Below are 12,533 nucleotides of genomic sequence, written 5' to 3' on the forward strand. Positions count from 1 at the left end.
TATGCAATTGGGCTTCCGGGGCATGTGATGCAGGCCAGCCGTAAATAAGACATGGCAACCGGAGCCGTGCCGCTGGAGGGCCGTTCACCTGAGCCGAGCGCTGCTCTCTCAGCCAGGAAGCCCAATACATCCACATTACCTACAACAACTTATCTTTAGGTATAGAAGCCAACACACAGGTAGTTTTCAATAAGCCATACGCTCCCACTGGTTGTGTCTAACGCACGTATTAAAATGTACAAACACAGCATTTGACAGATGATCCCTCCGCACGGGGACACGCAGCCTTTTGTTTGCTGCAAAGTCAGCCAACCTGTTGCCTGCAGGCTTTGTGGGCTGGCTCTTCTGCACTCTTATTCGTGCTCACTTTGACTCTCTTGGACTATTTCCACGGAGGCTATCAAGCAGACTGGACCAGGATGAAGACCATCTCCCTGCTTCTGTTGGTATGACGATTCTCAATTATCTACGATTAGAACAAGGCGTCGTACTATTTAAACAAGCAACGATTTGACGGACTCTGAACGCGAAAAACAAAGTCGATGTTTTGTTATTTGCCGCCGTAGGGCTGCGCGTGGTTACACGACACATATGCAGCTATTTGGTTCAAAAATCTGCATGCAAATATGGGGGGAAAACGTGATCAAGAGAAACCAGTTGGATGTGTTGTATCGTGAAAATACAGGATGTGTGTACGAGGTAACATGAGCCTATTCACGAGGAAAAGAAAAGCACATATTGTTGTTTCAACAGTTTGAAGCCCGGTGGTGTTTTGGCTCCATTATTTCATCTCATATTTTGCAGTTATGTTTCAAGGCAGCTCTTTTTCTTTAAAAATGGGAAACAGGCTTTACCTGCTCATACCTACACAGGAGAACGTATTTAAATTCCTTTAAACGATCCCTAAATATTTGCTTTGGAGCTTAGTTCACTGGGTCAGAGGGCCATGTCTTCCGTCTAAGAAGAATAAATGTCCTTTGAGGTCGGCAGGTGTCACACCTTACGTTCCAGTAAAATTGGCAAAAAGATTTCCTGAACAAAAAGGTTTTTGTTGACACAAACCTGTTTCAGTGAAATGCTGACTTTGTGGATCGACATCGAAGTCAAGAAGGGAAAGTCACGTTGATGATTATTATTACCTCTAATAATACCTCTAAGTGAAATACTATAATTAATTCTTAAAACTATTTTTTTACAGACTGGTTTGTATGCGACGTCGTCGCTTTTTGGTCTCATTTTATTATTGATTTTACAAACTTATTATGTATTATTTATAATTTGAATTGTATTTATTTATTCTTTTTTTTTTACCGTCCGTGGTTGGCATCCGGCCCGAGAACTTTGTTGATTGTAATTTCCCAACTTTTCCCATTGTGCGATGCGGTGGAAGAAGAATTAAAAAAGACGCTGTGGCTTTCAGAGTTAAAACGCCTTTAACGTCGCTCTCCTTTCCTCATTGCCGATTAAACAAAGGCATAAATCATCATGGAAAATTACAATAAGTGCAGTGACTCACATGCTTTGCTATTTATTTAAGTATTTTTATTTCCCATTATAGCTGCCTAAGGGGGTATATTTTTAACATCTGTAAGACTAATTTTGTCCAGATAAAGTTACCATATAATAAAACGTATTTAAGGGAAATTGGTCGGCTGAACAAGCGCAGTTCAGAGGAACAGGAAGCTTTAAGATGTTCTGCAGAATGAGAAAAGAAAGAAAAGCAGACAGTAAAACCACATTGTTAAATGTCACACTCCAAGAGATAAGTAAATCAAATGAGGTGTGAATAAAGCGTGATTTGAGTGTTTTACAATTCTTTTTTTTCTGTTGCAGGCCACGCTCACGGCCTTGGCAGATTCTCACCGCGGAAACTACCTCAGGCGCGCTAAGCGGGTAACTGCTTCCATGTTTGGGAATTTCCTGCCAGAAGGGTTTTCCTTGCAACAGCGAATCATCCAAACTTCAATTTTTGACAAGTTCATATTCTGGTTCCAACAGGAGCTTCTGCTGCGTTCCAAAAGAAGATGGGTCCTGTCTACGATCGAAATAGACGAAGAAGACACCGGGCCGTACCCTAAGGAAATTTCAAAGGTGAGGACATCAAGGTTTGGGAATGAAATAACCGATCGATGTTCCCGGCTGCAGCTGAAGGAAGCCAACAGTTTAACAGCTCCACGCTTTGTGTCTTTGACCCCAGATGTATAATGACAAGAAGGATAAAGAGGGCCAGCTGTACCGTATCAGTGGGATGGGCGTGGACGAGGCGCCGATGGGAGTGTTCTCCATCGACGAGAACACCGGAGTCGTCTTTGCCCACAAATCCATCGACAGAGAGAAACACGAACTCTTCAAAGTGGGCCGCCAATCCTTTGATGATTGATACCATTTTAAACCATTTCTGTAACCATTTTAAGCCATTTTGTTACCATTAAAATCCGTTTTCACATGTGTGACTTCCCCCACAGATCACATTTGACATCTTGAGCAAACAGACGGGTCTCAAAATAGACAAGGAACTGTCTTTCAACGTAGAAGTGAAGGACATCAATGACAACCCGCCGTTTTTCGAAACCGGATTGCGAGGCGACGCGCCAGAAGATACGCCGGAGGGTGAGCGGCTCAAATGACTCGTCGAGCGTGCGTCGTATCTGCCTGCAGTCGCTTCTCAAACCCGGTCGCTCTTGTTTTTGTTTTCCCGACTCCTTGAAGGGACCGCGCTGGTGCAGCTGATGATGACGGACAGAGATCAGACCGGCACGCCCAACTCTCAGATCGTCGTCACCAAGCTGTCCCAGAGCCCCGCGGAGCCCAATATTGATCTGAAGCAGAATTCTAACAGAATGGCCCATCTCAGCTTAAATAAAGGATGTTTTGACTACGATGTGAGACTCACTGTACCTCCAGCATATGGGCAGCTGCATGGAAACACACACACACACACAATCTTAATCTAATATATCATCTTTTATATATGTTTCAGATAGTGAAGAAGTATGAAATCGTTCTTCACGCAACAGATCGCGGCACGCCGCCCCTCTCCTCCACTTCCGTTGTGACCATCAACATTGTTGACAGAAACAGTCATCTGCCGACGTTCAAGGAGAACAAGGCACTGATTCTTTTTATCATCATCAAGATTTGCATTTTCTTAAAAAATAGCTTTTCGGATCGATGTTTGATGAAACTGTTGTGCCCGTCCAGTACCAAGGCGAGGTGTTGGAATCAACCACCAAGGAGGACGTTTTAAGAATCGGTGTCGACGACAAAGACGCTCCGAACACTCCCGGCTGGCGCGCCAGATACTTCTTCGTAGACAAGAAGGCGGCAGAAAACTACAAACTTGAAACTGACCCTGTGACCAATGAGGGTATTCTGAGCGTCATCAAGGTACTTTAGCTTCCTTCGTCGACAAAGCTTGAAGTACAGCAACAACAAAAGCCAGCAGCGTGTTGCTAAACCCGTGTGTTTCCTGGCAGGGCAAGGACTACGAGAAGACGTCTTTCACCAACCTGCAGATCGGAGTGGAGAACGAGGAGCCCTTGTTCGTTTGTGAAGGCGGATCCCCGGGCGGCGCGGGCTCTTCTCCGCCTCCAAATATAGTCAACGTCACCATAAAAGTGATTGACATCAATGACCCGCCGTACTATGAGAAAACTAAGTTCGACGTGTACTTGGCAGAGGAGGAGGAGCCGGGAAAGGTGTTGTTCACTCCGAAGATTAGCGACGACGACTCTGATGTTTCCAAAATCAGGTGTGTGTCTGCATCCTGAGTCATTTTATTCTTTTCAATTTGGTGCTTTTTTTTTACTAAGATGTGTGATTTTATTGTTGATTAGATATGTTTCTAAACTACTGCAAACACATCTTTGGAATTTTTACACTGCCAGTTTAACATTGAAAAGCAGACTTCATATTATGTCTGCAATAATAACGTGTGGATTCATTGGTCAGGACCTAATTACAGACGTAACGTCAAACTTTGAACTGAAAATTACCCGACAAATTACCTGCACGCTCAACAGAAATGATTTTCCAGCTGCAATGTGACGCATGGAGATAACATGTTCTGCCCCCTTTCCACTTTCCCTCCTGTGATCAGACATGTGCTGGTACAAGATCCAGCCGGCTGGGTGTCCATAGATGAGAAAACAGGAAAAATCACAACAATTAAGAAGATGGACAGAGAGTCCTCCTTTGTCGGTGACGACAACATTTACAAAATTGTCATCGGAGCCATCGACGACGGTATGACGGAGCCCTTTCTGTTTATTCCCATCAAATACAAGCTGGGTAATGTGACCCACTGGTCCAAACTTAACGTTGAGGTTATTTGTTGTTGTGCCTTTGCTGTGGCTTCCAGGCGAGCCTCCAGCCCAAGGTACATGCACTGTCCTGGTCCACCTCGGGGACATCAATGACCACGAGCCGAGCCTGGTCAGCAACGGCTTGGTGCTGTGTGGAAACAAGGCGAACAAGGTCATGGTGGTGGCCGCGGACGCGGATGCCCAACCTTTCAGTGGGCCCTTCACTTTCAGCCTGGGGAGTGATGAAAAAGCTCTGGCGGAGCGATGGAAACTAGACCCCTCCTTCGGTCAGTACATATGTAAACCCTCCTTCATGACATTAAACAGAAGCATTGGAATGGAAGTGACCCTGCAATCCTCTCTTTGCGTCCTGCCCCCAGGTGAGGAAGGCGGGCTCATTAGCCGGACGGTGCTTCCTTTCGATAACTACTCAGTGCCGCTGCTCATTCAGGACCAACAGAGCTCGGTGGGGCGTCACACCGTGGAAGTGATGGTGTGCGACTGTGGGGAGGGAGACGTCTGCCTTCCCAAAGTGCCGCCCTCATCCAGCTTGGGGCCGGCGGGCATTGGACTTCTCTTTTTGGGCCTCCTCTTATTCTTACGTGAGTTTGGTAATCGGTGACAACATTGACCAAACTTCTCTGAGGAAAATAAAGACATTTTGCCTTTATTACAGACATTACAACAGATAGACTGAAAGGAAGGAAAGTGAGGGAAGGACACGACTGTCAGTGAACCAATAGATTGTATTCAGTATTAATAAAAAAAATCGACAAATAAATAGTTGAAATTCAACCATTACAAGGCGTTCTTTTTATATATTCATGAAATCTACTTCTGTCCTCACGATGTGTTTTACCTCGTGGCGACATAGAATGTCTGGATGGGAGTTGGTGCGTAGGCGTTCAACAAGTCATAACTCATTCATTGTGTTGATGTGAATGAACTATACATACACCTGTAATTTCGAGCCGTTCCTTTTTGTTTTTTTAACAACCTATATTTTGTCGAGGAAGAACAAGCCAAGGCTGTCTGGTGTCCAGGACGCCATCAAACATGTACACACTTTCACACACTGAGGCTCTCGTGCAGGACAACAGTCGCTTGTTTCACATCTAAGCAGCTTGTGAGGTGGAGTGGGGGGGAGGGGAGGACTTACATGTCAGTGTGTGCATGTTTTTTTAAAGTGTGATTTCAATGTGTGTCTGCAGTGCTGCTCCTCGTCTGCATGTGTCAGTGTAAAGGGAAGGATTTCCAGCACATGCCCATGGTGCAGGACGAGGGCAACCAGACTCTGATCAAGTACAACCAGGAAGGAGGAGGGTCCGCTTCCATGGTGGGTTGTGTTAGAGCGAGTAAAACAGCGGCCGTATGTCACACCTGTTTTTCTTCTATTTTTTTTTAGCGATTTGTTTATTCTTTGTCTCTCTTCTCTGCAGAGTCCACCTACTCTGCTCCTGACTCCTACAGAGAGCATGACGGTGACAGATGGCGTGAAAATGGGCACCATGCAGGTATTCCTCATCCTCCTCCAACCTGTGATCCTCTTTATTGTGGTTGACTTTTTCACACGCCTCACGCGTGTCAGTGTGGACAAAGTTTCAGGGTGTGTCAAAGAGTCTTAACTCAGCAGAGAAACCGAACAATTTACGCTGAAAAAACGGTCAGTTTTGAAGAATGCAGCTTCTAATCCCACTGAAAAGTGGATAACAGCGATAATCCAGTTACTTTGATACTTTGTTTGGTCTATTTAACTGCAGTGACGACAGACAGAAAGGTATGCGTGCACTTCTAATAAATTACAGGGTTTGCACAGCGTTGTGCAAGAAACACCTCAGGGGTTGACATTAACCGCACAATGCAAAGAAGACATCTTGAATGCACAGATCACACTTACTGCAGTCAAGCTACAAAGCTTTATTTATGTTTAAACAGCACATAACGTTTGGCTGTGCAACAAAGACAGTTTATGCATAATGAGTTGATTGAATGGAAGCTCTTAACCTGTTATTAAGAAATTCATTTCATCATGAACCTACACGTTTTAGTTTCAAAGCTTTGATCTTATGGCTTCATTTCCCTCATTAAGCATTTGATGCAATGTCATTTTTACTTGCCTCTGCTTGCAAGCTTGCCTTATTATTTTTGCATTGCCCAACTAGTCCCAGATGTCCCAGATGGCTGAAGTGATGACCCAGGACATAGAACAGGATATGTACAACAGCATGGTGAGCAACATACACCTTTTTAAATCGCCTACTTTTGTGTGCTTGCATTTCGACACGGAGAAGAATTACAATAATGATAGAGTCACGTTTACGGCATCTGGCTGGACCTGTTTGAAGGAGGAATTCCAAACAATAAAGTTTCTTGCTGTGATGCTGCCGACATGATTTAACAACCTTACTGTATGTGTCCTCTGCAGATGACCTCTAACATGACCTCCATGGGCTCGCAGCGCCAAAGAGACACATTTAGAAGCCAAGGAGGGCAGAGCAGGGTGAGCGGACAGCTGCCTTTTTATTCACGCTGTTTTTGGAAAAAGCGAGCACACAACTTCCTTAAATCCACTAGGGGGCGGCACCCTCTTTGTTTGACACTCCGTGAGCAACACCTGTTTCCCACAATTCATGTTGCACAGATACTTTTATTGAGGACAAGCAGGAGGCCTTTTCTCCGGTCCCATTCGTTTGCATGTTCGTCTTTCCTGTTTCTGTCTCTTCTTTACAGAAGCGCAAAGGTTTTGAAAAAACAACCTCACCTGATTTCTTCTGGTAAACTGTAGCTATCAAAACAAATAAAACACCTGTCTAATAATTGTCTGTCTTCATGTGTAAATACAGCAGTTTTAAAACATGTAACTGACTATACAATTGCATGTATACGCACGTATCTTGATTGACAGTTCTCTTTCATTTGATTGCGGAACACTGAGATATGTTCCTCTACTTTTACTGATATAAATGAGGTTAATCCTGAAAACCCTTTTCTTTTTGGCAGCTTTTCCTCGGTGCAACTGCTTCCAGTTAGATTGTAAACGTTGTTTTTTTAGTGAGGATCCAGTTAAGACTGAATCTGTTTATTTGCTTATTTTCAGTACTCCACCTGGAATTCAAACCGGATGAACAGCTATCAGGTAAATAGTGCTCTTCGTTGAATTAGTATCTTTTAAATGCACCGTCAACCCTTTCTAATGAATGTACACTCTTTAAATTAAGGAGGGAGCCATAACATGTCCATAATATGTTTGCCTGTAACGTCCTCCTCTCTCTCAGCAGGGAGGGCAGGGCGGCGTCTCCAGATACTCCCGCTCCGTGAGCCTGCGGTCCAATCAACACATTTCAGACCACATCGACCGGGTAAGAGGAACACACGTAGCAGTGTCTTTGCTCATCGTAGTGAGACCGGCACAGTGCATCTGTTGGTAGGGATGAAAGGCTGATTGGACAGCGCTTTCAGTTGTGTTGTAGTGAATGGGACTGAATTAAACTCGCGTGATGCTCATATACAGTTTGTAACATGGATGAAAACATGAATCTGGTTCAAGCAATGAAATAAGTAGTAACTAAACTTTAACTGGTCTCAATTTAGTCCTCATGCCTCCGCATGACCTGCATTGGTAAACACGCCCATCAGCGAGAGGATCGGCTGTTTCTATGAAGTTATTCTAGATAAAACCGCCACGTCGGCTTCACCAGAAACTCCTTCAGCTCAGACCCCAGACGGGGGCCACGGCAGAACCAGAACCAGAACTAGGACTGCATGCGGGGAAAGACTGTCACACCCTAATGCAGTAAAATGAGTGGTTTTCTAAAGAGACTCAGAAACACTGACGCTTTTGTTCACAGGGAACCAGAATCAACACAAAATGAAAGTCCATCTTAAAAGTTACTCTTGGAATCTGTATATTTTGGTCCAAAAATAACCCCAAAAATCTTTTGTCCCCGATTCCTCAATCCCACAGAGAATGTACGAGATCCATGAAAACCATGTTTCCCAGCCGGTGGACCAGCCCCACGAGTACGCCTACGAGGGACAGGGCAGCAGATGCCAGTCGTTGGATCGGCTGTCACTCAGCAACCTGGGGGACGATCTGATGTTTCTGAACGATTTGGGGCCAAAGTTCAAGACCTTGGCAGGCATCTCCACCCAGACAAATAAAGAAAAAAATACACAGCTTTGAAAAGCAACTGCCGGACGGAGATTTTTATATGAAGAAAGTTGCTCTTCGCTTGGCATCATGGACTGACCCGACTTGATCTTTGGGGAAAAGATTGTACCACAGTGCTTGGATGTTGTACTTGTGCATTTGTCCGTGAAACAAGGATTATGTGGTGTTTTGTCTGCTTAAAGATGTAATTATTGCACTGAACAAACTGTCACACTTTGGTGATTTTGAAATGTTGGGGTTTTGACAGTAACTGGGTGTGTTTGCTGGTTGTTTTACTTCGCTAGTGATTGAGGGAGTGCTTGTTGGCATGTTGCCAGCAGTATAGGTCGGAGGAGTCAGGGTAGTATTTTTCAAATACTTTTATGTTTTAAGATTTTTATTTGTGGAAACAGGACTATTTCATGGTATTTAAGATGTTACCCAAACAATAAGAACCCTTCTGCAGTAATCAGTCCAATAATCAGTCGTGTGAATCAGTCTATAGTGAAACTGTTGCTGAGGTCCTCGTGTCTGTGGCCTGCTGGTGATGATCTACAGGGAAGTGGAGTGTCTTCACACAATACATCATTACTTGCTTTGTTTTCGTGGGTGTTTTTTTTTGTTGTTGTTTGCATCTGCTGTCTTAAAAGTGCATTCTTTGAAATGCTGGATTTGGGATGACGATTGCATTTGCCATCACTGAAGGATGTGCTGGTAGCAACCTTTTAGGGTGATTTTTGTTTTTTACATTAAATAATTGCAAAAAAAAAAAAAACTGTAATAAAAATGTACAAAAGCCACATACTGTACTGCAGTTACAACCAATGTTTGGGGAGTAGTGAACAAAATTAAATGTGGTAAAACTTTAAAATTAAAGTTTTACCACATTTGCATATTCAAATGATTGACATAGTTCATTTACTTTTAAATAATTGTATGTGATTACCTACTGAAACAACAAAAATGCAATTATGGAAATGTTTTATTAAAACTGAATTTTCATGTTATTGTTGCTTCTGAACTTAAATTGAACCTCGGGGTCAGAAAAGTGAAGCCAATGCACCGTGAACCTGCATTCTCTCTGCCGGCCACCAGGGGCAACTATATTAACAGACGCAGGGGACACTTAAGTGGCATTTTTTGCTGCCATGTGACTTGTTTTCATTAAAAAAAAAAGTTTTTTTAACAAATTAGTATAAACTACATTTCCTAAGTAGATTTAATTAACCAAACTATATTTCTCTCTAAGGTATAGCTTTGCTTCCAGTGTGAAGTGAATTTGCAAAGCCATGCTTAACACACAGCTTCCCCAGCAACGGTTAATTAAGGCCATGCATTTAAAGATGTAAACTTTAACAACAATCATTACTTTAATTCATCCTTACACCTGCACGCCAGGTGCAGAGGTTGTCAGCGAGGGAGTGCTGGCAGCAAAAATGTCCCACGGCTTGTGGAAGAGTTTCAGAGTTGAGTTCCTGTTGGTTCACCCTGCACGTCGTTCAAGTGATAATCCCACCCAACATTGTTCTGCGATACTTCATTTCAACGTCAACACCGATGACATTGGCTGTCTTCGGTGTTGGTAAAAAAAAAAAGTACACGATGGTTGTTTGGTTGCCAGAGACCATCTTATAATAATAATAAGTTGCATTTTGGCTGTGTGTGTTTTCCTCTGTAAACTGCTCAAGGTTACCTGGTGGATATCTTTCAGCGGAAAGCAGCAGAACTTGTTTTTTTAATAAAGTACATACAGCTAAACAGAGACGCCAGATGTAAGGCGTGGCGTAGAGTCATAAAACTGAACATATGTCACACTGACATTGTTTGATTTGCTCACATAACTCAGTGACAAAGGACATTCCAATCCATCCATCCATCTATATCTCTCTCTCTCTCTCTATATATCTATCTATATCAATCTATATATATATCTCTATATATCTCTATATCTATATAGATATATATCTATCTCTCTCTCTCTCTCTCTCTCTCTCTCTCTCTCTCTCTCTCTCTCTCTCTCTCTCTCTCTATATATATATATATATATATATATATATATATATATATATATATATACATACATACACACATGTTCATATCTGCTGTAATAGTGGGCACAAGATGGTCGGTCTACGGAGATATTTGCTTTTAGAGCACTTCAAGAACACTTCCACTCTGTCTCCCTTTTTTAGCCACTTTTGGGTGGAACTTGTACAGTAAACTATACAAGCTGAGAAGTTAGAGTTCCTCCCAGAGCGAATGGATGTATGTGCCTTGCACGGTTGTGAAAGGAGTGTCTCAGTACAATCAGAATATGAGTCTCATCTTGCCTTCCCAATGGAGCATTACTGAGCCTATACGCCTGATTTGATCTCCATGGATTAAGGTTCCCATGTTAATGCTTCTTACATTTGACTCAAATTTGACATTTGCCTCCCATTAGAGGTTTTCCAGGCACGCCCAACTGGGAAGAGGCCCCGGGGAAGACCCATGACACGCTGGAGGGATTATATCTCCCGGCTGGCCTGGGAACGTCTCGGGGTCCCCCAGAACGAGCTGGAAAATGTTGCGGGTGAGAGGGAAGCCTGGGTCGGTCTGCTGGGTGTGCTGCCACCGCGACCCGACCCCGGATAAGCAGCGGAAAATGGATGGATGGACATTTGACTATGCCGACTCCCCTGACTTCAGGTAATGTACAGCTTCCTTCCTTGGAAAGGCTCACAGATAAACATCTGGGACGTCGTCAGCCACTTTTTGTCCCAAGACAACGCGGTATCCTTTTTAAACGGAAGCAGTTCGATGATTAATTGGATCGTGATCTCTACTGTCGACAGAAACAATGGTTTCATTGGATCTTCATCACTGCATTTAAGTGAGAAAAAAAACCTTATTCTGACCCATTTGGCTGAAATGACATGGATTGGATTGTACTCTGACCTTCACCCTTGTATTTACTTCCCCATCCTCAAATAGTTGCATTACATTAGAGCAAAGTGATGTGCCAAACTATTAAACCATGTAATAATGCATGTCTTTTCGAGCTTCTTAACTGATATACATCTGCAGTAAAACAAGTGCAGGAAAATAAAAGGACAGATGTAAAACCCTCCTTAATTAAATACGAGAAGAAAAAAAGAAAAGAAAAAGCAGTTCAGAGTGAAATCATCTGACCCCCAAAACCAGGGTGTGTGATTTTCCAAGTGAAAACAAGTCGTCGTTTGGCCTCACCAACAGCTTCTAGTCCAGCAAGACTCGCTCCAGTTTATTATTGATGACGATGTTACCGAGTATGGTGGAGGACACAAACGCGGACCAGAGTGTGGAAGGGAGAATGTGTTTATTGTCAGGAAAACAGGTATACGGGGCAGTCAAGGGTAGTCAAGGGCGTGACGGGAGAATTCAGGTGGGGTGAATCCGGGCGGAGAACAGCAGGCGGCGAACAGGGAGGACAGGAGACAAGTTAATCAGACAACAATCTGGCGGGGTAGTTGTACTGCAGGGTGATTGATTGATTGGAGGCAGCTTGGTTGCTTGAGCAGGTGAGAGTTTGTAATCAAGAGACCACGCCCCTCCCACACACAATGCAGGCAGGGGCATGGCCAGGTCGTGAGAGACGACTGGATAAGCTTCTCTAGAATTTAAGTGTAATGTGAAATGTGAAACTTACATTTGAAAGATCTTTATCTTGCTTTCGTTCTCTCTCGCACGTACACACACACACACACACACTCGCACACACACACACACACACACACACACACACAGAGTCTGAACCGCTGCGGTGTTTCATCTCCAGTACAAATTCACACAATATGTATTTTCATGTATTCAATATACAATCATGCAATTGTGAGAACCCATAATCTTTTTAAACTCAGGTCATTGTTGTAAAATCTTGTAAAATCAATCCGAATATATTTTGACAATGACAAAATGATATTATTATATATCAAATAGTTTGGGTTTTTCATAGCTCTCAACTGCTAACTTATTTACACAATGCAATTTTTCTTCTTCTTGTTTTTAGATGAATACTCTTTTTGTTTACATTCCGCAACGCATTGTGTGAACATGCATTC

At 43.3% G+C, this 12,533-nt stretch overlaps 1 protein-coding gene across 1 annotated transcript; it reads left to right on the top strand.

Annotated features, from left to right (window-relative positions):
- The first annotated feature begins 419 nt into the window (after positions 1–419).
- Positions 420–9,414, top strand: cdh26.1 (cadherin 26, tandem duplicate 1). Its single transcript, XM_068598289.1, has 19 exons — positions 420–446; positions 1,834–1,893; positions 1,999–2,091; positions 2,198–2,353; positions 2,466–2,610; positions 2,710–2,882; positions 2,981–3,109; positions 3,202–3,387; positions 3,477–3,751; positions 4,100–4,245; positions 4,361–4,591; positions 4,685–4,906; positions 5,516–5,640; positions 5,744–5,818; positions 6,467–6,532; positions 6,730–6,804; positions 7,402–7,440; positions 7,580–7,663; positions 8,269–9,414. The coding sequence occupies exons 1-19, from the start codon at positions 420–422 to the stop codon at positions 8,485–8,487; spliced, it is 2,526 nt and encodes an 841-aa protein (XP_068454390.1). The 3' UTR covers positions 8,488–9,414.
- The last annotated feature ends 3,119 nt before the right edge of the window (positions 9,415–12,533 follow it).

The sequence above is a fragment of the Clinocottus analis genome, unplaced genomic scaffold (assembly GCF_023055335.1).
Source record: "Clinocottus analis isolate CAN_PGR_092001 unplaced genomic scaffold, fCliAna1.0.p SCAF_4, whole genome shotgun sequence".
In the NCBI taxonomy this organism is placed as follows: domain Eukaryota; kingdom Metazoa; phylum Chordata; class Actinopteri; order Perciformes; family Cottidae; genus Clinocottus; species Clinocottus analis.

Excerpts from the sequence above, each read along its gene's own strand:
- cdh26.1 (XM_068598289.1), top strand. The coding sequence starts at position 420 with ATGAAGACCATCTCCCTGCTTCTGTTG. Across the intron at positions 6,533-6,729 it reads AGGATATGTACAACAGCATG|ATGACCTCTAACATGACCTC; the intron begins GTGAGCAACATA and ends TGTCCTCTGCAG. Across the intron at positions 6,805-7,401 it reads GCCAAGGAGGGCAGAGCAGG|TACTCCACCTGGAATTCAAA; the intron begins GTGAGCGGACAG and ends GCTTATTTTCAG.